The sequence below is a fragment of the Prunus persica genome, chromosome G1 (genome assembly GCF_000346465.2).
Source record: "Prunus persica cultivar Lovell chromosome G1, Prunus_persica_NCBIv2, whole genome shotgun sequence".
NCBI lineage: Eukaryota > Viridiplantae > Streptophyta > Magnoliopsida > Rosales > Rosaceae > Prunus > Prunus persica.
In genome coordinates this window covers 2112760-2140430 of record NC_034009.1, presented here as the reverse complement: position 1 = coordinate 2140430, position 27671 = coordinate 2112760, and the positions used below count along the sequence as shown (strand labels likewise).

General features: G+C 37.3%; 3 protein-coding genes across 3 annotated transcripts; all 3 read right to left on the bottom strand.

Annotated features, from left to right (window-relative positions):
* LOC109946705 lies at positions 7884-9247 on the bottom strand. The gene is made up of 3 exons (XM_020555311.1): positions 9029-9247; positions 8668-8822; positions 7884-8533 (listed from the first exon to the last, which is right to left on the bottom strand). The coding sequence occupies exons 1-3, from the start codon at positions 9084-9086 to the stop codon at positions 8141-8143; spliced, it is 606 nt and encodes a 201-aa protein (XP_020410900.1). The 5' UTR covers positions 9087-9247; the 3' UTR covers positions 7884-8140.
* Positions 12062-15472, bottom strand: LOC18791914 (protein SIEVE ELEMENT OCCLUSION B). Its single transcript, XM_020555028.1, has 7 exons — positions 15237-15472; positions 15052-15144; positions 14354-14808; positions 14097-14191; positions 13872-14005; positions 13289-13756; positions 12062-12887 (listed from the first exon to the last, which is right to left on the bottom strand). Exons 1-7 carry the CDS (start codon positions 15411-15413, stop codon positions 12285-12287), a joined length of 2025 nt encoding a protein of 674 aa, XP_020410617.1. The 5' UTR covers positions 15414-15472; the 3' UTR covers positions 12062-12284.
* LOC18793064 (protein SIEVE ELEMENT OCCLUSION B) lies at positions 23488-27356 on the bottom strand. Its single transcript, XM_020554667.1, has 8 exons — positions 27114-27356; positions 26578-26670; positions 25871-26313; positions 25554-25648; positions 25118-25251; positions 24506-24973; positions 23797-24397; positions 23488-23672 (listed from the first exon to the last, which is right to left on the bottom strand). Exons 1-8 carry the CDS (start codon positions 27354-27356, stop codon positions 23488-23490), a joined length of 2262 nt encoding a protein of 753 aa, XP_020410256.1.

Below are 27671 nucleotides of genomic sequence, written 5' to 3'. Positions count from 1 at the left end.
CTGGTTTCAATTGACCTCATATCTTTTTTTTTATAAAGAAAATTAAGGATATGAACTTTTTTTTTCCTGCCAATTTCCCCCATACTGTCTAAATCATCAACATTTAATTCAATTTTCAGTTAAATCATTAAAAATAAATCTTTTTTTAGAAAAAAATTAAAAAAAAAAAGAACAAAACAAAAACCTATCTTACCCATAGACCCCCCATCCCTTCTCCCTTTTTCTTCCCCAACATGACTACCTATTTCCCACCTGCAACTAGGGGTGGGCACGGTTCGGTTTGGACCGGTTTTTGCCTCAAATTAGAACCGATCCAATACTATTCATCCGGTTTGGTTCGGTTCGGTTTTAATAAAAAAAATTTCAAAAACTGTCCGGTTCGGTTTGAACCGGTTTCGGTCCGGTTCCGGTTCGGTTCGGTTTTGAACCGGATTATAAAAATTATTTTTTTAAATTACTTTTTAATACAATTCTCAACTGAAATATTATTTTTTTACTTGAAAATTAACAAATTATTCAATTTCATATAAAAAATAAATATTAAAGTGAGAAAATAGAGATATTTTGACATTGAACTTGGATAAATATTATGTTTTTTTTAGTGAAATTAAAAATATAGCATTAAATATAAATATATATATTGAAATTATATATTTTTTTAGTTTCACCGGTTCGGTTCGGCCCGGTTCGGTTTTTGAAGACATGGAACCGGATCCGAAACCGGTCCAAACCGGTCCGGTTCGGTTTTTGACTTTTTGGTCAACTCGGTTTTTTTCCGGTTTGGTTCGGTGCGGTTTGGTTTGGATTTCCGTTTCGCCGGTTTGAGTGCCCACCCCTACCTGCAACTCACCCAAGACTAATTCGCAACCCATCCCCCCTTCCCACCATCGCTGCATCCCTTTTCGTAACACAACCCCAAACCAACGACCACCTCTTTACTCATCCCAGCCTCCCTCTCTCTCTCTCTCTCTCTCTCTCTCTCTCTCTCTCTCTCAACAACTCACCCTCCCATAGCCACCACCCCACAACCATCACACACTTTCTCTCTCTTCCCCAAAACCCCAGGTCCATCCCCGACACCCACAAAATCACCCACCTCGCCACAACCCCTTAGCCCCTTGTGCGATTTTTGATCAAATGGATCTGGGTTTTTTTTTTTTGTGTTCTAATAAGTGCATATTGTCATGACCTGACTCCCCTAGCAAGATATTGTCCACTTTAGGCCTCCTCCCTCACGGTTTTGTTCTTGGGCTCAAGTTAATGGTATCTTTCCCAAAAGGCCTCTTGCTAGGAAGAGAAGTGGCCACACATATAAAACACTTCATCTTTCCCTCCTTGAGCGATGTGGGATTGCTCACCGTTCTTGTTCCCCCAAGACATGGGTCTTACAATCCACCCCTTGGGGCCCAGCATCCTCGCTAGCACTTTCGGTCGGGGTCCAACTCTATACAATTTGTCACGACGTGACTCCCCTAACAAGATATTGTCTGCTTTGGACCTCCCCTCTCACAGTTTTATTTTTGGGCTCAAGCTAATGACATCTTGTAACACCCCGACCCCAAATTTAACCATTATTTAATTATTTAATTATTTAAGGGCATTTTGGTCATATTTTTAACCGGAGAGAGTTTGGGGCAGTGACTAGTATTTTTGGATAGGTCGTACTGAGACGAGTTCATAGACACGTAGTGAGCTCGAATCGGAGTTGTAACGAGAGAGATATGGTCAAAAGAAGCCCAGTGGCATAATCGTAAATATTTCGAAATGAGATTTTTTATAAAATATGGTTTTTTTCTCTCTCTCTCTCTCTCTCTCTCTCTCTCTCTCTCTCTCTCTCTCTCTCTCTCTCTCTCTCTCTCGCGACCTCTCCCTCTCTCCCGTCAGCTCTCCCTCTCTCTCTCCTCGCAACTCCGGCCACCGGCCACGGCTGTAGACGGGGCAGGTACCAAAATGACCGGGGCGTCGTCCTCTTCCAGCCCCAGCCGTCTCCCGCCTCCAGCCGCCGCAGTTTCGCCGAAAAATGGAGGAGAAGCGGCCGGCGTCGTCCGATCTTCGCCGCCGTCGATCTCCTTCCTCCGGCCACCAAATCCGACGAGCAAGGTATGGTTTCTCACCTATTTTTCATGCTCTAGCTGCCTGTTGGGTAGGATTAGATCGATTCTTAGCGTAGACAACTCGATTTTTGAATTGAAAATCGGCCGAAACTTCAGCCGCCGTGATCGGCCATTTCCGGCCACTTTTTGGGGTAGGTCCAAGAACAAAAGTGGCTCCAAATAGGGTGTTATACCTAGGGTAGGAGTTTGGAGCCGTGGTTTTGAAATTTTCCGGCGAAGCGTTATCGCTTTGGGCACCCACGCGCTGCCGGCGCGTGTGGTGGCGCGTGGGCACTGTAGAAAAGTAGCACTGTATTCCGATGAGATCCTTAGGTTGTCACGAGTGCGTAGGATTTCGCGGATCTCAATTCGGACGTCGTTTGACTATCGAACGGATATTCGCATATTGCGCATTATCCGGGTTCGATAGGTTGGGACTGTTGGATGGTCCCAAATTTAATATATGTTGATCTAGGTATTTCTAGGATCGTGTAGGATTTCACGGATTGTGAATCGGAGCCCCGGACGTTCCGAATAAATAATTTAAAGTTTATAATTTATATTAACTGTCAGATCGTGCGATCGTGAGCGATCCGACCGTCCGATCTGAACCAAACTCGCAGGACAAGTGTCCTATACCTGGTAGAACCCATAGAGACTTTTGGATCGGAAATTGGAGGTCGTGGGTTCTGCAGGTCCGGTTGACCAGGGTTAGAGTAGTTTGACCCTTGGTTGACCGTGAGTCTCCTAGAGTAATCTCACCTTTCTAGGGGGATTATCGGGTGCTAGATGATTGTGGAGGGTTACACAATATTAGAATTAATTTATATAACTATAATGATATATGGTTGTACAAGGGTACAACAGAGTCTAGGGTGTCAGTTTGGAGTGCTATACGCACTACTTTAGGTACCTCCTCGGATGTTGGATTCACTACAAGTACCACCAAGTAAAAGTTAGGTCCCGCGTGACGTAGGTTATCCGGCGTTGGGACAGGCCCCATACGTGGCGTTGGTTATACCGGCGTATGGGAAGCTATGTAATATGATGTTCAGGTCTCACGTGGCGTAGGTTATCCGGCGTTGAGACAGGTCCCATACGTGGCGTTGGTCATACCGGCGTATGGGGAGATTATGTGATATTGTGTTGAGGTCGCACGTGGCGTAGGTTATCCGGCGTGTCGACAGACCCCATACGTGGCGTTGGTTGTACCGGCGTATGGGGAGATTTGTGATATGAATATTGAGGTCCCACGTGGCGTAGGTTATCCGGCGTTGGGACAGGCCCCATACGTGGCGTTGGTTGTACCGGCGTATGGGAGATATTATAATAGTATGGCATTGTCGCACGTGGCGTAGGTTATCCGGCGTGTTGACAGGCCCCATACGTGGCGTTGGTTGTACCGGCGTATGGGGAGATTATATGAAATCCAGAGAAATGAAATAAGGCATCGCCCAAGTGTGGAATTGGATTTTTAGGGAAGAACTACGTGTGGCTTGATCCCTCAAGGAGGGTACGTAGGCAGCCTAAGGTTATTAGGTGCAGCCGCAGACTAAATATTAGTCATATTTGGTATTTGAATTGTTTGGTAGTTGTTTGAGAATTATTGGAAGGCCGAAGGCCATTTATGAGAATTTGCATGAAATTATATTGTGCATGCTGCCAGTTGTGGATATTAAATGCGTTTTTATGCAGGTTGAAATTTTGGGAAATGTCCAAATTATAGGGGAGACTCTGCCGAAATTTCGGCAGGAAGTCTCAGTTTTTAGTAAGTGGGCCTGACATCAGGGTGATGTCAGGAATTCCAAAGGGTTCGTCTCAGATTTTGAGAAAATTCGAGGCGGGTCCTTTCACATCTTGCCCAAAATGCCTCTTGCTAGGAAGAGAAATGCCCACACACATAAATCACTTCACCTTTCCCTCCCCAAGTGATGTGGGATTGCTCACCGTTCTTGTTTCCCTAAGACACGGGCCTTGGACATATGGGTTTTTTTTGTTCAAATATATGGTAGAGGTTTTGGTGTTGTTGTATGGGATGTGTTTGATTTTGGGGAAGAAGGGGGTTGGTATGAGGCTTATAGGAAATGGGGTTGGTAAGCAGAAATTCAGAGGCTAATAGGAAGTCTGAGGATGACATTTTCTCTACTCTTTTTTTTTTTAAAAAAAAAAAAAAAATAATAAAATTATTTTATTGTATTTTTATTTATTTTTAACGTACAAAATAACCACTTTGCCCTTATATATTTAACGGCAAATTAGATGAAATGTTGCGGATTTAGACAGTAGTAGGGAAATTGGCAAAAAAAGAGAGTTCATATTCTTAATTTTCTATATAAAAAAAATGAAGGGTAAATCGAAAGTTAAGTACAAGTTCAGGAGTAAATCACTAGTATACCATTGATAGAAAAAGACTTAGTACATAGAATCTTCCACCAAAGTATCTGTGATGATCACAGGAGGTTCCCATGACCAAGTGGATGCTGAGGTCAGAGTTAAAGATAGTTGTGCTAGTCTATGTGCCACTTTGTTGGCCATTATAGAGATATGCATAATGGAAGTATTAGGCAAAAGCGCAAGGATCGCTTTGCATTCCTCCACCAAAGAACCAATTGAGGAAGTATCCACCGTTGTACGGCTCAGCGATTGGACAAGCTCCAAAGCATCACACTCCACCTGCAAGTGATTAAAGCTCATATCACCAGCAAATTGTAACGCCTCCCTAAGAGCAAGGGCCTCAGCATGCGCTGGTGATGCAACCCAGGGAAAAAAGACAAGCCTTTGCAGCAACAAAGCCTCCATCCTCATTCCTCGCCACTAAGCCACCGCCACCAGTCCCATTATGGGCTCTAAAGGCACATTTCACGTTGATCTTGATGACCCCAACAGGAGGTTTTTGCCACTTTGCATGAAGGATCATGAGTTTCAACTTGTATCAACCTTGAGATGGCTATGTCTAAACCTATCTAAACCTACACTAAACATCTGAGCTTGAGTAGGATTTAAAAATTACAAGCAACATTACAATTTTGCCAAGGAAAGCCAATACTAACAAATCTAGTAATAGGTCAGATTTTGTTAGCGAGATGCATAGATCGTACAATAGCAGGTGATCAGTCGAGAATTGCCATCCAACTGGTTAGAATTTTCCAGAGAATCATTGTAGATGCAGAGACCTGTCATTTCCTTATCGAAGACCAATTATTTTTCCAATGATTTTAGGTATGTTTGGGTGACCGAGTGCTCACTAGTTGGAGATCGACTGGTTTTCGCGGGTCTCTCTAATTTTTGTCGTTTTATCCTATTTTTAATGGGCTTTCGCTTCCTATTTCAAGTTAAATTGTAACCCAAAACCTATGAGGTATAATTAGGATTTTTGGGAGCTGCATTGAACATTTAGATTACAAGGGAGGTATCAAATTGGGTTGGAGCAAGGGTGTGAGATAAATAAAGATATAAGGTTGATAAGAATGAATGGGGTTTTCTTAACCAAAGCTATTCTTATTATTGGTGAAATTTCTCAGGGCATTTACGAAAGAGGACGTGGGCACAATGTGTAACCTCTATAAATTCTTATGTTTTTTTGTGATTGTTTGCTTTATTGCTTGGTTGTGCGTTCGATTCTTCTTATTGGTTTGCATTTGTCATTTGTATAGTCTATTGATAACAAGATCTTGGAGTGCTTTATACAACAATGTCAATTGATCTAACGGAACCAAGGGTCACTAGACCTATCAATGAATCGAAGCCGCATAGAACATAAACCACAACAAAGTAAAACCTTTGAAGCCGCATAGAACATCACAACGGGACATATGCGCCATGAATAAAAATTTCTAGTAACATAATGATGTAGAACTGTAAATGTATGGATTTTGTAATTTTTTTTTGGCTTCCCTTGACAAGTTTGTAATAGGACAATCATTATATTTTCTCAGGCTCAAGTTTATATTAAGAATTTCATCTCTAGGTGTTCTTATCTGACTACTTTATGATGGACAACATTATGTTTGACAAAGGTATGTTTTGCATTGCATTAACCTATTCCTGAAGATTATGACTAGTCATCCTTTCTCCGTATGACTAGTCATCCTTTCTCCGTATGACTAGTCAACCTTTGCATTAGTAAGGTTCTCCAGGTCACTGTTTCCAGTTGGATCCTACCCACTTTTTTGTCCTATTCTGCGAAGTCCTCTGCTGCCTTGTGCGATTTCAACCTAGGAATTTTTGTGTAAAAACACATGCATTTCTCATTTGGGAGCCGTCACTTTTGTAGGCAAGTTTTGAAAAATTTCTCTGTAAACTTTGTCTTCTTTCTCAAGTGTAACCTTCATATTTTTCATCTTTGAGTTTTCCAAAATGTTTCTTTTTGAAAACTGCATTTGAAATATGAAAATCTCATCTTGCTAGATCAAACATTCTCTCATATATATCTAGGTCAGATTCAAGATTGATTTCTTCAAGAGTATGGTTTGTTGAAGAAATTGGTCATTCTCCTTTGAATCCAAATTTTGGTTTCTGTCTGAGTTAGAGCTTGCAAGCTGGTGCCATGAGATGAATGAGTTGGAGAAGGAGCTGTCATTGCCATGAAGAACTGAGCTTCAAGCTTTGCTAAATTGGAGAAGAAGATTGCACAAAGGAGGTATAGCTCATCTTCCTAAATAGATCTAGGTTTTCTTGAGCTTGCTTGTGTTCCTTTGTACGAATCTTTTTCTACTTAGTGGATTGCTTGGTCGGTTGATGACCCCCAGTTTTTTCCAATGATGGGTTTCTGGGTGAACAATTTCTGATTGCATCTCTATAATTTTTATGGGTTTGTGTTCTTGGTGGTTGACTAGTCATCGTATGAATTCTGAGTTTGTGTTCTTGGTGGTTGACTAGTCATCGTATGAATTGTGGTTGACTAGTCATCTATGAATTCTGTGTTTGTGTTCTTGGTGGTTAACTAGTCATCGTATGAATTGTGGTTGACTAGTCATCGTATGAATTCTAGGTTTGTATCCTTGTACTTGACTAGTCATCATTATCTGCTGTTTGGTGTTTGCTTGATTATGCTGTTTTCACACACTTTCACCATAGTTGTTGCTAGCACATGGGATGCCTAGATTGACGGGTTCTTCTGAGTGCCTAGGTTGTCACTAGTCATACTCTAGGCTTGCAGGTACATCTTGGTATTCTCTGTGTATGTTATTGTATGGTATAATTCATATCTGACAGTTAACTAGTCATAAGAGTATTTGGTCAAGCTCTAGAGTGTGTGAAGTTTGTTGCGTTCTTGGTTGAATATTTTTTAAGTTTAGCCCTCGTCACCTAAGTACCAATTTCAAGAACAAATGGCGGAAGCAATCAAAGAGGAGCTGGAGCGACTCGTGTGCAAGGGCAAATCGGGCAAACTGAAAATTTGGACTTCGAGCTCAAAATCGGGCCCATGACCGGTTGATTCGAAGAGAACGGTGTCATGAGTAAAACACATTGCTTTTATATGATGCATGGGCTTTTTGGGGCATCCAAGATCATTTAGTAGTCCAAAATTCAGTTTTAAAATTTTTACAGTTTTTGCAAACTTTGTTATTTTCTTATTTTAATTCCTTTGTTTATTTCTAGGATTTCGAGGAGTATTTAAACATATTATACCAGTGGCTAGGGTTATGTTTTGTTATTCCAGTTTATCAAATAAACCTTGAGGTTTCCTCATATCTTCCCAATGGATTCCAGAGTTTTATGTTCTAAGCAGTGGTATTAGCCATTTATTTGTCACACTACATCAGTTGGTATTAGAGCCAGGTTTCGAAATAAGAAACGAAAACATTATTTAATTTTCAAAAGAAGAAACGAAAACAATAAGATATCAACAATTAATATAAAGACATATCGAAATAGTGGAAGCACACATTAATTAGCAACATAATTATAATAAAAGACCGTTTTACGATGATGATTTTCCATCGTTTATTATCTTCTGCAATGCAATCTTGTGAAGCAGTTGACAGGCTGTTGAGACGTTTGCACGAAAAGATTTCATGTTTCTTCTTTTTCTTAGTTCCTTGGCCCTAGGTATAGTAAGGAAATTCTGCAAATCGTTCATCGCGTAGAATCGCAGGGTGAGCATTTTTGTTTTTCACCACCCCTGCTGGATTTATCACCAACACGATTTGCCTTTCGTGGTAGCTGTAATCCTTTTCGAGCAGCTTGACGCATGCTTGTGCGGGATGAGAAAACTCCACTGAGTACCACGGCATCTGAGCCACCAAATTATCGAACTTGTGTTGATCCCACGTCTTCACAACGGGGATCCACACAATCCTGTGGTTATTGGGTGGTTTCTTTCCCTCAAGATATATTTTCATGAGCTTTTGGATATCGAGATGATTAAGGTTCAGTCCCGAAAAGAACAAATACAGATTCTTGCCCTTGATCAGCTTATCAAAATTCTTGACTTCAACCTGTTTGAAAATTTTGACAAAAAGAAACGAGTTCATTTTAAAATAGCAAGTAAAAAATTATGATATCAAAGGGATCTATGAAATTATTATTAGTATTTTTTGATATAGTATAAAAGAGTTGAGGATAAACCAACCGGGGCGCCAATGTTAGAACCATCAAATACGCGGTTCACTTTTTTGTTATCCTGATAAACCAAGGTTCGGAATCTCTCCTCAGAGTCAGAAATCCCCATCCCGCCGGACCTTCCCCTCCCCTGCTCGTGAATCTCAGCTGCCTTGCCCTTTTGTTCTGAAATAAATAAAACCAAATGACAAATGTACCCCCACTGTTAAAATTGCAGATTACATGTTCTGTATTGTGCCAAACGGCAACCAACACCAAAGAAACAAGAGACCATCTGACCATGATATGACACCATGCTGGTTATTCGAGCATGCATCTGCATGCACCTTGCAAGAAAGAAAAAAAAAAGCGCGAGTGGCATAAATAAATACCTTGTAAATTCTTGGCTTCTGCTGGAGGGGCCGGCGTTTTGACTGTTATGACTACCATGATGATGGCCTGAAAACTCTTGGGGGTTGAAGGCAGAAGACAGAAAACTTGTAATAGTCGTCTTATCCTAGCAGTGAGTTCCGTGCCTGCTTTCCTGCTGCCCTATTTATACAAGTCTAGTACAATCTTCTTCACCTTGGACACCTAATTAATTAGGACAGTAAGTAACGTTTAACAAGGATCCACCTCGGTATTATATTCCCAATTTGCCATATGCAACAATAATATTGCAGCATTTAGATATTCTGATGACTGCCTCCCTCCGTTTCGCATTGGATCCAACTTCTATTTGTGCAAGTCAACTTGTCCTCTTTCTTTAAGGAAGACTTTTTATGATAACTGAGTGTTGAGTCTATAAGAAAGTCGCCTATTCATGAGGGTCTTTAGGGCTTCTGTCTGTCGAAGCCTTCTGGGAAAGAGTTGAAGTCTTTAACAAAAGTTTTAAAGTATTGCCACTAATTATTACAATGTTTTCTCTAATTAATTTTATCCAAAGTCGTAGACCTTTCATTATATTCACAAGGAACATGCTTTAATAATAATATATTATTTTATATGACATCTCTTTAGCGTACGTCCGAAAGAAATTGCATGTGGCTGGCTTCAAACTAAAACAATACTCTTTTTCTGTACAACTCCACGACTCTGCCCGAGTGACAAAGTCGTCTAACGCCATCGATTTCGTCATTGCCTTGCATCACTATATTATTAGTGGGCTTGTATCTATGTAGCCAAAAATATTGATATTTGCTTACAACTTTTCTTTTTATTTAATGTTTTAACAAAAAAAATTATGAAACTCTTTTCTTCTATTGTGCAGTCACTCTTCCATTGAAAATATTGATGATCTTGTGGCTGATTAAAATTATATTACTCATTGAACTTGAAAATGGATAAACTTACACAAGTTGTTCCTTGTTAAGCACTGGAGAAAATAAATAATCTTATTGATTGTAATAGCTCAGATGATTGTACAATACACTGATTAAAGTGTTTATATAGATCATTAGCATAACAACCACCACTCTAACCTCTCTAACAGATTGAGATACTTGTTTATACCATATATGATCTCGGCCATTAGTTTCAGTCCATGTGGAACATGGGACCTACAAGGGAAGCCCACAGAGCCCAGTGCAAACATTGAGGCTAAACATATATACCATCGGCAGTAGGTTAATCTTCGGTAACCTAACCTACCGATCTAGCTCAAGAAGGCACTTGCCACACCAGTTTGGGTAAAGACAGGTGGCAGCCTCTCGATGCTCACAATCCCACATCGAAATAATAAACCAAAGTCTACCACCTTGGTTTTCTATAAAAAGGGCTCTCAAGTCCTAGAAAACGAGGTAACATTGATTTTGGCTATCAAGCCCTTACTTTGCCCAATATATTAATCACTCCGTCCTTAAGCTAATTTAAATGTCAGAGAGTCTTCGACCGATATCAGGCCTCACAATTGCTCTTTGTCTTGTAGATTACTCACGTCTGCCGAATGGCCCACAAAACCAAAGGCATCCTCACTCCTAAGTTTGGTCCAATAGTGGTCATCCATTTTTGGGCATCAACAATACTCTAACAACACTAACAGTTGAGCTAACAAAACTAGGCTTAGATGGTGCCACTTGTTACAATCTGATGTGTCTGATATATGACTCTAACATCCCCCCGCATGAGATTGTGACAATGTCTGAGAAAGAGAAAGGAGCTGAAAAGCCTTTGGTAAGAATATAGCAGCCAAGCATGAGATTGTGACAATGTCTGAGAAAGAGAAAGGAGCTGAAAAGCCTTTGATAAGAATGTCTACAAATTGTTCATTGGAGGACACTAACTGCGGAATAATATTTTTTCCGACAACACGCTCCCCGATAAAATGAATGTCAATTTGTTCCATTGATTGACTAACTTTTTATTTGAACCAGGGAGAGAAACATTCAATTTATGGAGTAATTTTTTGGTGTGACCATTATATGACTACAGCGTGTTATTAATTCATGCATATTATAACATGTGTGTTTATTTATTAATCTAGGTAATGACATATCAAGTTTATCGTACATCTATGTTATAACTCGTGTACTAATAACACCACGTGAAGGTATGCCACACCCATAATTTTTAGCATTTTCCAACAGTGGAATGAAGCTGGGTGCAATAGTTATTCCACCCATATTTCCAGCATATACTTGGGGGACCTGCAAAACAAGTCACAAGCAGTAAATTACAAGTGTTTTAATACTCAAAAAATCACCTCAATGGTTTTGTTTCCCCCCACTATTTTCCCAATATTCACACACCCAACCGAAGGTTTAAGAGCTAGTATACCATACATACCTTCTGGTCGATACTATCGACGATCTGCTTTGAACACTTAATGATGCTTTGAGTGATGGAGAAAAGAGAATGATCGTCAAAGGAATCGTGGTCATGACTAACTTCATGAGTGGAATAAATGACGTCCAAAATTTCTTTGTGTACCATTCTCCATTATAACTTTTAGTCTCGAAAGGCTGAAACAAAGCTGCAGTGGCAAGGAAATCAAATTAACTTATTGTAATACCCGGAGGGTTAATGAAATTGTTCACGGTATGCAATTTCTTTTCATTCTCTTTCTCTATCATCTCTCTCCCTCTTCTCTTTCTCCGTTGATTTCTCTCCCTCTCTCCCTCTTTCTCCGTCAATCCAGTGGATACCGCGTTTTTTGTGGACAACGACCGGAGTTGCAGTTCCACCTAATCACTGTTAACTGCAACCATGCGGACGGTTATGGTCTCAAATAATGAAATACTGCGATGTCTCAGGTGGTTTGCGGTTTGCCTGAGAAATTGTGGTTCACGAACCGCATCCAGGTCAATTCTCAATCTTCATGCGTGCATACTGTATGGTGCTGGATAAGATTGGTTAGTCTTTATTTGATACCAAGGCCATAAGATTCTAAAGTGGTACATAATACATTAAATGGGAAACATGAGTGACCATGGAAAATTTTCAGAAGCATAACATTACTGAAAAGAAGAACACAATAACATTGCAGTACTTGGAACAGAAACAAACATCGGTGGGCATCACAATCACATTACCAACACAATATGGTTGCCCATTATTTTATCAAATAAAGACACGAACTAAAATGCGAAAAAAGACATGCATTCCTTAACCCTCTGAAACCTCGATCGTAGTTGCGTGGCGCATGATTAATTAGTAGGTGATCAAAGGCGCCTTCTTCTTCACATGGCAGCACTTATAGCTGAAGAATGTCTCCATGGAATTGCCACACTCGTAGCATACCATGGCCTCTAGGGTGCTTCCAGTTGCACTTGGGATGCTAAAGCAGCTGCAGACGTGACCAGGTCCTTCAGCCACCGCCGTCCCATGCTCTTGATTAAAAACTTGTCCAAAGTTTTCTACTGTTAGTGTTACTTTCTGATTCCACGTGTGGTATTGCTCGAGAACCGTATACATTGTCGAACCACCAATGGTCACAAGCCTACGGCCTTGGATGAGAACAGCCCATCCACTCTTGTCATCTTTGTAGAAAAGCAGCTTCTGAACTTGTTTTACCACGTCGTCAACCTGCTTGTTGATAACCTTGATATGGAACATGTTTTCTATGGCGGACCAGAAGGTGCTAAAGCTGTCATCCCTTCCGTCATTATTTGCGTTCTTCTCCACAGGATATAACTTAATAGAAATCTTTGATTCTTTTTTTATTTCATCATTTATAAGGGCAGTTGCTTTCTCCTTGAACTGATTCACCCGCTCTGAATCCCCTCCGTAGAAGAAAATATAATCGTCTTTGTTCTGTTGGAAATAAAATGTATATATGGAGTTAGTTTCCAACGGAGCGATTTTGCATTTAAGAAAAGTGATCACTTTAAATCCTAATTTTTCATGAGAACATATTATCGTCAGCCTGCAATTGAATCCTATTTTTTAAAGGTTCTCCTTTAAAATCATCCACGGAAAAAAAGAAAAAAAAAAAAAAGAAGGGACCAAATCAGAAGTTATTTAGTCATTTGCTTACCCTTATTGTCGTTCGATTTTTATTTGATACACAGTGTTTGCCTATAGACTTTAGAACACAACAAATTTCTTATATCTATTTGATTTTTTTCGTGTGCATGCATTACGTGTATGTGCAATTAGCATGGACAACGTAAATTATAAAATGAACATCCATCAATTTGTTAGGAAGAACTCACCCATTTGGATATCTCAGTGTCAATGCCATCCATTATGGCGGAAAACCATGTATCTTGGAGAGAAAGTAAGAGCTGTTCTTCTTTTTCCTGTGTGAAAGGAAAGGCTTGGCATCCCCATATCCAAATCATGCGCAGAGCGTTGAAATGTTGGAGCTGACTCATTGTGTTCAACACAACCAGCATAGGCTTACCATTGAAGTTCCAATCCTCCTTGATGTACTTGATGCCTGCAATGTGGGCACCAGCCTGGCCTACTGTGTACCATGGCATCTTAGCCCGCAGGGTCTCAAACTTGTGTTGCAGATCTTTAGTCCACTTCTCCACTATAGGAATCCAAACAATCTTATACTCATTTTTATCCTTTGTAAAATCATATATGGGTCTGAGACGAGCAATATAATCCTCAGATATCTCTAGGCTCGAAATGAACAGCAACACATTCTTCCTCCTTAGGATGTCGATGTGAACCTGTTAGAAATTAACATTATGCACGCAATTATAAAATCAAGTGCATGACACAAATTTGTATCTTTATTCATTCAAAATTCAAAAGAAATTAATGTGCTATGATGAGAGAGCAAACCAGTTGCTTAATGGAACCATCGAAAATGGTTGTCTCTGCATTATGCTTGAAAAAGATTAGGATCTTCATAACTTCCACAATCTCAGTAGGAATTTCGATTTGTGGTTTGATCTTCATGTAGGTCCGTAACTTCTCTGTATTAAATAATACAAAAAAGCAATGTCAGCATTGTATTGCAAGAACAACGTATGTATTTCCTTGTGAATGCTCATCAAGTAAACCCACCTTTTTCCTCTTTGCAGATCCTAAGCTGTTGCTTAAGTTTATTGAGGATGATTGTGATCTTCTGAGAATACTGGACGAGGTCGTGTGAGTTCCCCCTGATATGAATGAATTAAAACAGTTATACTACGTACAAATCAGTTCTTGGTAAATGATATTTGGGCGATGTATATGTTATATTGTTTGATTGTCAACCTAAACAATTGATTAATTAAGCGTACGTGATGTATAAGCATGAAGAAGATGTGGATGAAACTTACTCATCACTAGTAAGGAGGGTGACGTTAGTGGCGCAAGCTACAGTTGTAATGATACACCAATAGACATTCACCGAGATATCTTTCCTTGCATTTGCCAAGATTTCTCTCAACTCCTTTACATCATTACAAGTGATGGAAAGTTTCTCCAATTGAAAGATGCAATCAATCACTTCCAAAGTGGACATGATCAGATTGTTGAGATCAGTGACAGCTCTGCCGCGTTTCTTGAGGTTTTCGGGCTTGAGAAGGATTGGCACTCCCTTAAGGAATGCGACAGACTTGGCAAGTTGCTCAGATTGCTGATGCTGGGCACTCAGCCAGAACTCTCCATATTCCAAAGAAAAAGCCGCCAGGGACAACACAGCCTTCGCTTCCCATGAATACTTTGACACCTTGCTAAGTATTTTCAGCGTGGCGTCGTGGGCTTTCTTTTCCCCTGGAGCCTTACATGGCACCTGAAATAATTGCACATTTAATTACTATGATGAGTTGTATATGTACTAACATAAATATAACTAATATTGTCTAGAATATATCTACAAACATATACTATTAATCATGTATCCTTTTCATTCATTCTTGCGTTTCGTTTTGTGACATTTGTTTTTTCTCCATATCCTTTTCATTGTTAGAATGAATAATGTTTCCCAAATTCGAGTCCCTACTGATGAAAATAAATTAGAAGGCAATGAAATTACCTCTCGAACTATGGACTTTAAAACGCACAAGGGCGTGCTGAAGCTGGGTGCAATAGTTATTCCACCCATATTTTCAGCATATACTTGGGGGACCTGCAAAACAAGTCACAAGCAATAAATTACAAGCGTTTTAATACTCAAAAAACTCAGCTCAACGGTGTAATATATAATAGTACCATACATACCTTCTGGTCGATACTATCGACGATCTGCTTTGAACACTTAATGATGCTTTGAGTGATGGAGAAAAGAGAATGAACGTCAAAGGAATCGTGGTCATGACTAACTTCATGAGTGGCATAAATGACTTCCAAAATTTCTGCGTCACTCATGGCAAATAGGTTCTTCTTAGAGGCCTCCATGTTTTCAATACTTGTAGTAGTAGTAGTAGTAGTAGTACTGACTGCTTGACAGACTGATGTGGAGACCGAGCCCATGGTGATGGCTTGCTTGGAATGGAAACTCTAGATATTGGGGTTTAAGTCAGAACACAGAATAACTAGGATGGCTTGTCTTTGCAGTGAGTTCGGTTTGCCTGCCTACAGCCCTATTTATAGCCTTATAAGCTTCTTCACCTTGGATTCTAACTAGGGTAGTACCGTATAAGAAGGATCCACCTCATTATTATAATCCCAATTTGCCATATGCTATGTTTCACTTTCACATTGGATCCAACTTCTTTTTATGTGCGTGAATGTGAACTAATTTTTTTCCCCCTCCGTTTGGATGAAGGAATTGAAAATTATATAGAATTCTAAAATGGCGGAATTTAGATCTCCATCGTTCAATTTTTGGCAACTAATAATTTTAGTATTTTGATCTATGTATGTTGAATTTTATAAAAGACAGACATTACAGGGAAAAATAAATTTTTGCTCAATAAAAATTGTGACATGACGCTTCTTTTGGTAGAAATTAAACTCGGAAATCTCGACCCCCAATTCCCACTATTTTTTCAACGCATCATTTAATAAGTTTCATGCTTAAGTTGAAAAACAATGCAAATATCAATTTCTCCTTTTCAATTCCCGAATTTTAACTAAATTCCGAATTAGTTTTCCTCCATCTAAACAGAGGAATTGTTTGAAGAAAAAAAATTGTTGTAATGCTTTCTTGTTTAAAAAAATGAATTCTGCGAAATTTTAGACTTTGGAAACAGTTTATACTAATACTTAATCATGAAAAGAAATAAATAAATAAAAGAAAAAAAATTCGTGTTTTGATTCTTGAATATAGAATATGGCGCAATTCATTCCCTTGACCTATTGCGAGGGCTAGAGCGTAAACCGTCCCAAAAGACACCAACTATGTGTTTGAACACGTCCCACTATGCCCATAACAGACACGTATAAGTGCCAATTTTGTGTTTCCCACTAATTACTATTATTTTCTCCTATGAAGCATCCCCCGTTCCAAAGTTGTGTTTAAGTCTTTCATCAACGTAGTGCATGTTATATGGAATATCATTAATTAGTGTATATATGTACAGAAAGAAATTGTGGCTTCAAACTGAAGTATTTTATTCTTTTTTGTGCAGATCCAATCGAAGGTTGTCAAATATATACTTCGACTTGTATTATATATACTCAACTCCATGACTTTGCACAAGTGACAAAGTCGTTCAACGTCATCCATTTTGTTACTGCCTCACGTCACTATTTGTTTGAACAAAAGCGATCATGTGACGTGCATATGGTTGGTAAGAGGACTCCAAAGTTGCGTTTTATTTACTTATCAGGAATGACATAAGTCATGAATAGGGTAATTTCGATAAGGGAATCAAGGTATTTGAATTGGATCAACTACTCCCTCCTAGTTGATCTTATTCTCAATTTTGAGGGCATTCAATTATAGATTTTAAGGTTGCCCACTTAGTTTTTTATTTCTATGTGTTAGTAAATGCGGGGAAAGTCAGAAATTCCAGTACACATATGTTCGTAGAAGCATGAGAAGTAGAAATTGAATAAAATAATAGAATATAGGATATTAACTGGGCATTTTTGCATGCACTTTTTTTTATTTTATGATTTATATGTGTCTGCATATATAAGATATAAGAAACGATGGATTTATAGAAGAAATTGTAATTTTACGTATAGATCTCATAAGCTAAATGGTGTGATCCACCAAGTACTAGTTCAAGCAGATCATGGTAATGGTAAAGATATTTTGGTGGAAAATAAAAGGAAAAAGAGGTTTACAGATGAGGAGGAGCAGGATGAATTTATTGAAACCTAATGAAATCTGGCACAAGATTGGAAAATAAGTTAATTGGAAAGTCAACATTTATAATTAAGGGGTTTTATCTGAAAATTATGGTGTGTTTATGTAATTTCCGAAATGTCAAGAATTTGTGAAAACATGAAAAATTTTAGGGGTCACGAGTGTAAATAACAACTAAAATATTTGAGAAATTTTTGAATATTCATTCCACCCCATAAGAAGGTATATATAATGGTTTTTTATTATATTTTTTGTGTAAGAAAAAGTTTAGGGGAGGGAGAGTCTACCCCGCACACCAGGGCAAATCCTAGACCTTTTCGGATTTACAGATTACCCACCAACACGAAACAACTGACAACGGGACTCGAACACTGGTGAGGCGACACACAGTACATAATTCTTACCAACTGAACCAACCCTGTTGGCAAGGTATATATAATGTTACATATGTGTGTAGAGTAAGAAAGCTAATAAAACCTAATCAAAATGAGTAAATTTTTTATAGAAAGAATAGTTTTGTAATTATTTATTGTCTAAGTTCTCTAACAAAGTCTATTTTTATTCTTTTTCTAAATGAAGTCTTTGATGATAAGAACACAACTTAAATATCCAAGATTGAACTGCAACAGGATTGAGACTAGAAAGGCCAACCAACAGGACTAGGGAAGCTTCTCTCCTTAAAGGGTTCCAGTCTGTCTTATAGGTATGTAATTCACCAGTACTTCTGCAAATAAAAATACTTTGATTCTTCACGTTAGCATTGAGAAGGAACCCAAAAGCATTTTAACATGTTCCCATGTTATGATTATTTTCTCCAATTAAGCATTCCAACTAATCATAATCTTATCTAAAGTCGTATACCTTCGAAGTCTTGTTAATTATGCTTTAATAGTAAGTATACTTGCCAAAAGAAATTGTGGCTTCCTCAAACTAAAACAATTTATTCTTTTTCTGTGCAGATCCGATCAAAAGATCGTAAAATATATTCCTACTTGTATATACAAAGTCATCATCGACTTCGTTATGCCCTACGTCACTATTTTTATTTATTTTTTATTTCACTCAATATCCAGAAAAGCGTAATTTTCAAAATTTGAGAACTTTTGTTAAAGACTTGAACCTTTTAACAGGCGACTTTTTCAAAGATTTTTATTTTATTTTATTTATCATAGAGAACTTCAACAGTATAATAAAAAACATCAATATAACACTTCAATTGAAGTCGGTGGTGTATTCATCGAGGTTATTAATACATATAAGCAGTGCTGTCGTTTAGTTTGCTCATATCATATGGCTTCTTGACTTGTGCAGTGCAGCATCTAGCATGTACATTCTTGATCGGATCTGCACACATATATCTTGGAAGTTGAGGTTTCACTCTAAATTAGGTCTAATAATATTTTAATGTGGGACAAACACTCTCAACAATATATACAAACAAAATTGTTAAAGTTGAAGCCAACAACCCAATAATACACTTCAATTTCTTTCCATCTGTACGTTAATCTAACATCACATTCTGTTAACCTTGAAAACCCTTAATCTATATATATCTATATATATAAAGCAAAAGGCAGAGAATGGTGAAACATTCAAAATACCAGAAAATGCCCTTGGTTAATGCAAACATTAAGAATTCAAATTATTAATTAAATGAGGATAATATGGTAAATTCACACTTTTCATATTTAAAAAAATTAAAAGAAAAAGAAAAAGCAGATAATGGATCCTATTTTTATGGAACACAACTACCCATTATCTTTTTTAATTCTAAAATAAATTTACTTATTTTTTTTTTAAAAACCTCTCGCAAGCGCGGAAGCGCGTGCAGAGAGGCTAGTAAAGCAAAAGGCAGAGAATGCTGAAACATTCAAAATACCAGAAAATGCCCTTTGTTAATTCAAACATTAAGAATTGAAATTATTAATTAAATGAGGATAATATAGTAAATTCACATTTTTTAATATTAAAAAAATTAAAATTAAAAACAAAATAAGATAATAGGTCCTACTTTGATGGAACATAACTACCCTGTTATCTTTTATTAATTCTAAAAATAAAATAAAAAAGAAAAAGAAAACCAATTGGCACATGCGTGAGCATGTGTCAAGGGGCTAGTTATTAATTAAAGACTTCAAGGGCGACTTTTGATGAACCCTTAGTTTTGTATGATGTCAAACTTTTTATTATTATTATCATTAATTTTGATAGAGAAAAATGATAATTTTATTAATAAATTAAGCATAAAGACCATCAATCACAACAAATACTCACAAAAGGGTAATACAAATATGAAAGCATAAAAACCACGCAGGGTTAATCAAGATATAGGCCACAAAAGGCCAGAGAAATTTCAGCATAAAAGCCGCATGCCTGAACAAACCAGACATAAATCGCAGGGCCCAAATCTACCAATACAACTACAACTTTTAAACTCTCACAAGTACAAAAATGTGAAGAGACTAAAAAAACAATCAAATACCCACCTCAAAAAGAAAATACAATTATTACAAAATAAGAAAACTGCAAACAAACAACAACCAAAAACCAATGGAGCCACCACAGTTGCACTCAAATTATCAACAAAAATATGAACAAGAACTTGATTAGAACCAAGGATGACCTTATCCACATAAAGCAATAATATTTCCACATAATTTCCAGATTTCTTCACAAAAAGACTAGGGTGAGAGTGAGATGCTTTAAAATCAAGGGAAGGGAGATATCCAGTAAATTTGGCATTCCAGGCTTGAGGAGCATGTTTCAAATCATAAAGAGTGTTAACGCACACACACAGTCATCAAGGGAGAAGAATACGATTCTTCTCAATCACCATAGTTGATTTGCTCAACAAATATTTGTAATTACTACCATTTAAGGCCGTTTATATCTTTATTGTACAAATATAATATAAATATTATAATCCTTACAATATACAAGAATTCAAAATTCTACAAGGTATCAGTCTTATCGATCTCAATCTCAGAAAACATTCAAAATATTCTCCGAAAATGTTACCAAACAGGCCCGTAGTCTTTAAATATAATAGATATTTGTGTTTCGTTGGAGAATAAGTACACGTGTTCTCTTTTAGTTGTTTAATAGTTGCTGCCAGTTCTTAGCCCAACAAGGGAGCTAGTAGCAACCAACCTCTTCTAGTATAAATAGGTCCCTCCGTTGCTGCTTTTTTTTTTTGTTTTTTTTGTTTTTTGAAAACACACACCCTGTGTAGTATTTGAGGTTGCACATTGCATGCAACGCATGCAAAGTAAGAGAGAGAGAGAGAGAGAGAGAGAGAGAGAGAGAGAGAGAGAGAGAGAGAGAGTTAGTGGTGATAGAATTTCTGGAGGAGTAAGAGGTCCTAGCTTGTGTGTTTTCGTAATTTGGAATTAGCTTTGAAAACGAGGTAAAGGGTTTCTTAGGGGCCTTTTACAGAGATTTATTTAACTAAATTTCGTGAACACTATATTATACGTGATATTATAATGAATGTTCTTGATGTTGGGTGTTTATGTATTGTTAACTATTTGAGTAATGTTGGCATGATTGAATCTAACTCTTGTCTTTCCCTGCCCTTGAAAAAAACAAAAATGTCAATTTGAGTTTCTTTGTCTTTGATGAATTGGCTTAGATATCTTGAAGAGTATGTGAAAGGCTGAAGTCAGGATGGCCACATGCAAAAGTGTGATTGCTTATACAAAATTAAAAGCTCTGGTGACTATGAAGTGTGATTGCTGGAAATAAAACCAAAACCTCCTTGGAATTTTAATAATAAATAACATAAAATCAAAACGTCTACTGCAACTTAATAATAATAATAATAATAATAAAATAATGCTACTACACATTTGACAATAATATTTTTATTTTTTTAAATAATGTGAGGTTGAAGTGAACTAAAAGTGATTAGGGACAAAATAGCGAGGTGTCGGGCATGAGATTGATGATTTTGTTTTTGTTTTTGATAGGTGTGTATTTAAGAGTAGTTTGGAAAGATAGTGGAATTTTTTTAGAAATTGTGAAAATTTAAATTAAAAATTAAGATGAACTTAAAATATGAGGTATACAAAGAAAAATGTGGAGTTTAAATAATTCTAGCAAAGTATAATGACGTGATGTCCGCAATAACCAAAACGTGGCAAGCACCGGATTCATTATATATAAAACGACATTTCATTCTCGATGGGATCTGCACGTTAACAAAGTAGACTATTTGGACATTGACCACGACAATAAAAAAAATTTGTATTTTGACAGAAAATAAAAACAAAAAATAGTGACGTAGTTAAAGATGACGTTGGCAGTAACAAAGTCGATGGCGGTGGACGACTTTCCTACTTGTGCAAGTCGTAGAGTTGGGAATAAATAAGTCCGATCTGAACAGAATCAAAATAATTTATTTGAAAATGAAGCCAGCATTTTCGTTCGGAGTGGTGTTATTTCCTCTTTATTTTCTCATTCTACCTTTGATCACATGTTTGTTCAACTAAGTACTTGCACTTTTCAAAAAATTTGTATTGTGGTTCTATTGTTAGGTTTGCTCTCAGAAAATTTGTTTTTTTCGCCTTTTTTTAACCGCAATTGTGATACGCGCATAATTACCACTTTTATCCCTAAAATTACATTAGCTAGTAATCAATTTAATTTAATACAAATTAATTTTCTACTATGTGTCTTAATTATTTTACTGGTTTTCACTAGGCTTTTAAGTTCGGCTCACAGTTTTACTATTCATTGGGTTTCACATTATATGCAGATGTCCCTATTCTTATGAATGTAGCAGCTCATAATTACGCATGACATTGAACAAATATGCCAATCCAACAATAATGACGACAACCAGAAAAAACACAAAAAACAAAAAAACAATAATGACAACGACAAATAATTGGGTAGATTGCAGGAAGAGATGATGGAGAACTTCAATGTGAGCATGACCTAAAAGAAATCACTATAAAAGGCATATTCAAAACGCTCAAGGGACTTATTCACTTCCCAAAAACAAAATGAAAGAGAAGAGGAGAGGAGACGAGCAGAGAGGAGGGGTAGTGACTCTTCTTCTTCATCCCCTTCTATTGAGTTTTTTTTAATTTCGGAGAGAGGGAGTAAGAGTGCGGCTAGGGTTAGGAATGATCGCTAGTGGTTGCAGCAAGAAATTAAGCAGAATCACAACTCACAACTCAAATGGTACGCCAATTGGAAATCAAATCAGCAAGTGGCAGGGCAATCTTCAATGGTTAAAAATGTGTTGGAATTGGTCCATAGAAATTTCTGAAAGCTGGGTTTGAAATATGTTTGGAATCTGTATAGGGATCAATGGTGAACAGTTTATATCTTTTGAGATGAATTGTGCGGAGAGAATTTCTTTAACTTTCAATCTTCTTTATATACTGCCATTAACCTTATTTAAGTATGGATCCTTATTCTTGGCGGTTAGGATTACTTAGAGTGTAAATCTTCCAATGGCTAACTGGTTTGAAGTTCAGGAAAATTTTGGTCAAATCAAATTTCTTTTGGGAGTGTTTCTGTAGAAGTGATTTTACTCATTAGATTTTAGCATAATCACTTTATGTTAGTAGCGCTTTTACATAGAATCGATTTATTGCTTGGCTACCAACATAGAAGTGCTTTTATACTGTACAACATAGATTGTAGGGATAGGTTTTTTAGCCATATTGTAAAAATAATAGGCAACATAGATTGTAGGGATAGGTTTTTTTAGCCAAATTGTAAAAATAATAGGCATAATATTGGTATAGTTAAAGTTTCATTAAAAGGCCGTAAGTGATTCCCATTTTCCTTAAAATTGCATAAAATTTTAAAATGACGGAATTTAGATCTCTATGGTTTAAATTTTTGGCACTTAATAATTTCAGTGTTTGGATTTATGAATGTCGAATTTTGTAATTGACAAAAATTACTTGGAAAACGAATTCATTCTCAATAGAAATTGTGAAATGATGCCTCTTTTGGAGGAATTTAAACTTTGAAATCTTTATCCCCAATTTTCACAAAATTTTTTGCACGTCATTTAATAAGTTCCGTGCTTTAAGTTGCCACACAATGGAAATATCAAATTATCCTCTTCAATTCTTGACTTTTAACTAAATCCCAATTATTTTCCTCCATCCAAACAGAGGGTAAGTGATTTTAATACCTATTTTAAGTGGTTTTAAATTTTTGCCGAACACTCAATTTTTTAAACAAATGTGATTATACCCAACTAGAATTGATTTTGGCCCTCCCATAATCACTCCCAAATTGGGATAGAGCATCAAGGATCATGTGCAATGGCACAGGACCATCACCAAACATCAGTTGCTTTAGCTTTGCGGAAGCTTCAGAAATCGTCAGATTCCATGCTTTAGTCCACGCAGGCAATATCTGGCGACTCTCATCTGCCGAAAGAACAAAAAATAAATAGAAAGAATTCTTGAGCAATGCATTGGGAATAATGGCAAGTGCAACATATATTGATCGCACTTTACATAACATTACTTTTAGTTATCATTGTATACGTACCATTTTTCTTGACATGGTGACACTTATAGCTGATGAAAGTCTCCATGAGACTGCCACACTCGTAGCATATCATGTCCTCTAAAGTGCTTCCGGCGGCGCTTGAGATGTCAAAGCAGGTGCAAACGTGACCAGTTTGTTCAAACTCCTTCTTCTTCTCCTTCTCATGCTCAGCATTGAAACAATTTCCCAACGTCTCTACTGTTATTGTTGTTTCGTGCTGATTCCATGTGTCACAGTGCTCCAGGGCCTTGGAGATTGTCGAGCCAGCACCAATGGTCACTACTTTATGGCCGTGGAGAAGAACAGCCCATCCACTCTTATCATTTTTTAAGGAAAGTAGCTTCTGAACGTCTTGTGCAACGTGGTCCAACTGCTTATTACTAACCTTGATGCGGAACATGGTTTCTATGGCGGCCCAGAAGGTGCTAAATTTGTCAACCATTCCACTATTATTTGCCCCCTTCTTCACATGGTATAACTCAATAGAAATATTTGATTTCTCTATGATGTCACCATTTATAACCTTGATTGCTTTCTCCTTGAACTCATTCGTCCATACTGAATCCCCTCCATAGAAGAAAATGTACTTCTCCTCTTTCATCTGTTGGGCCAAGATGTAATCAGAAATTTGTGTCAATTAAGTAAGCGCCTTCATGAGGTACATAAACTAAAACACCAATTTGTACATGTTCAAAAAGAAGTTACATACCCATTTGGATACAGATGTGTGAATTTCGCCTACTACCTCGGCAAACCAAGTATCATGGAGAGAAAGTAAGAGCTCTTCTTGTTTCTTCTGTGTGAAAGGCAAGGCTTTGCATCCCCACATTGAAATCATGTGGAGAGCGTTAGAATGTTGAAGCTGACTTTTTTTGTTCAACACCACCAGCATAGGCTTACCCTTGAAGTTCCAGTCCTCCTTAACGTACTTGATGCCTGATATGTGCGCGTTAGTCTGGTTTATTGTATACCATGGCATCTTATCTCGCAGGGTCTGAAACTTGATTTGCTGCTGTTCATGCCACTCCTCGGCAATTGGAATCCAAACAATCTTATACTCATCGTTTTTTTTTGTAAGCTCATGGATGGGTTCGAGAAGCGAAATGTAACCGTCAGATATGTTTAAGCTCGAAATGAACAATAACACATTCTTTGTCCTTAGGATGTCGATCTGAACCTGATAAAAATTAATTTATGCATGCGATAAGGAAATGTGGAGCTTGCTAATTCGTTCATCTTCTGTCCTTGTTGAAGTTCAAAGAAAAACAAGCACATGACAAAGATCCAAATACAAATTAAGAAGCAACGTGAGAGAGCAAACCAGTTTCTTAGTAAAACCATCAAAAATGGTCGTCTTCATGTCATCCTTGAAAAATATCAGGGTCTTAATAGCCTCCATAATTTCAGTAGGAATTTGAAAGAGCTGCTTTAACTTCATGTAGATCTGTAGCTTCTCTGTATTAAATGAGGAAGGAAAAAAGAAAGAAAAGAAATTGTCAATATTGCAAGAACAAGGAAATTTAGGAGATTTGCTTCCTAATCAATTTAGTAAACTGATCTTTTTATAATCTTTTAATAACTAGGACTTTCTTACTTTCTTTGTTTTATACACGCTTATAAAAGCCTATGTACTCTCTCACACACACACACACATATATATATATATGAAGACCTTATAGAGAAGAATACAACATACGAAACTTCACAAATATTTTAATATATGCATTTCCTTGTAAAATGTTCAATAAGTAACCCACCTATTTCTTTATTGCAGCTCTTAAGCTGTCCTTTAAGGTTTTTAAGGATGATTGTGATCTTTTGAGCATACTGGACAAGATCGTGTGACTTCCCCCTGAAATGGAAGAATTAAACCAGTCATATAATTTTCTTTTGTTTAACTTAATTATAAGGTACGCCTTCTGTTGTTTGGTTATCAATTTGAACTGTTGATCATTAATTAAGTAAATCACTGTCACTTGAATATAGTCTAGGTATGACTAATTTGATGACATTGGAATAAGATGAATTAAGCGCATATGAAGTATTGGCATGGAGAAGATGGATGAAAACTTACTCATCACTAGTAAGAAGGGTGAAGTTAGTGCCGCAAGCCACAGTTGTAATGATACACCAATAGACATTCACTGAGATATCTTTCCTTGCACTTGTCAAGATTTCTCTCAACTCCTTTACCTCATTATAAATACTGGAAAGCTTCTCCAATTCTAAGATGCAATCAATCACCTCCAACGTGGACATTATCACATTGTTGAGCTGAGCAACTGATTTGCCTCGTTGCTTGAGGTTTTCGGGCTTGAGAAGGACTGGTACTCCCTTAAGGCATGCCACAGACTTGGCAAGTTGGTCAGATCGTTGATGCTGGGCAGTGAGCCAGAACTCTCCATATTCCAAAGAAAAAGACGCCAGGGCCAGCACAGCCTTCGCTTCCCATGAATACTTTGGCACCTTGCTAAGTATTTTCAGCGTGGCGTCGTGGGAATTCTTTTCATCTGGAGCCTTACATGGCACATGAAATTTCATATCTCATTACTATGATTAGATATAATGTATTTACATGGATGGACTTAATATTGTAAAGAATCAAGAATATATGTATCTATTCATCTCTTTCTCTTAGTCAGTGTTATTTATCTTCTGATCTATATTTCATAATGTCCCAAGTTAGAAATTCTTCTTGTTCTTGCCAAACGATTTAGAAAAAGAAATTAAATAATAGAAAAGAAAACTAACTTATAAGCTATAATAATGAAAGATAATGACCTCATGGACAATGGACTTGAGAATGCACAACGTCGTGCTGAAGTTGGGTGGGATAGTTATTCCATCCATGGTTTCAGCATTTACTCGGGGGGTCTGCAAACAAAGGCACAAGCAAATCAATTACAGGTAAGATTGAAGCTTCAGAAGTACAAAGAAATACAACCCCCTTCTAGTAAATTTTCCTAAACATTCCCAAGTCCGATTAACCCGAATAATTTGTAATACATTTAAATCAAAAAACAAAAAAATGTAAGGAACTTGTTTGACAAGATTTGAATTCCTTTTTCCGACAATTGATTTTGAGGATTTGAAGTATATTTGATCAAATTCTCCAATGGGTTCCGTGAGGATTTGTACGTTCAACATGTTAACCAAATGAAATACGTACACATTGTATATATTTTGTGCGAATTAAGATCAAATGACAAAGAACAACCAAAGAAAGCAACAGCAATGAGCAAAGAGCCATGATATGATACCATCAGTAACTTGATATTCATTACTTGAAAAAGAATAAGTAATATTTGCTTACATACCATCTGCTCAATATGATCGACGATCTGCTTCGAACACTTCAGGATGCTTTCAGTGATGGAGAAAAGAGAATCAACATTAAGGGCATCGTGCTCATGGCAAACAACATGAGTGGCATAAATGCCTTCCAAGATTTCTGTGTCAGTCCGGGCAAACAGGCTCTTCTGATCAGCAGCTTCAGCGTTCTCCACGCTATTGTTACTATCTACTTGAGAGACTGGCTTTTTGAATGTTAGGACATCCATGATGATATATGGCTTGGAAGTAGTCTGATCTAAACATATATATTGGGAATATTATTTCTAATCTTAGCAATTCAACTGTTAGATTATTACGTTAATACACATCTCTCCATTGGTTTCACATGTTGCTGAGATGTTAATCACATGTTGCAATTAAATATCGCCATTGGCCCACTAGGCATAGTTGATAAAAGACGACCTTTTAAGTCTTTCATTAACATGGTTCTGAAGTTTTGAAATTGGTAATTAGGTGGAAGTGGTAAATTCAAACACTAAACAAGCTGCTCGAGGATCTGACTCACAAAGTATTTCAAACAA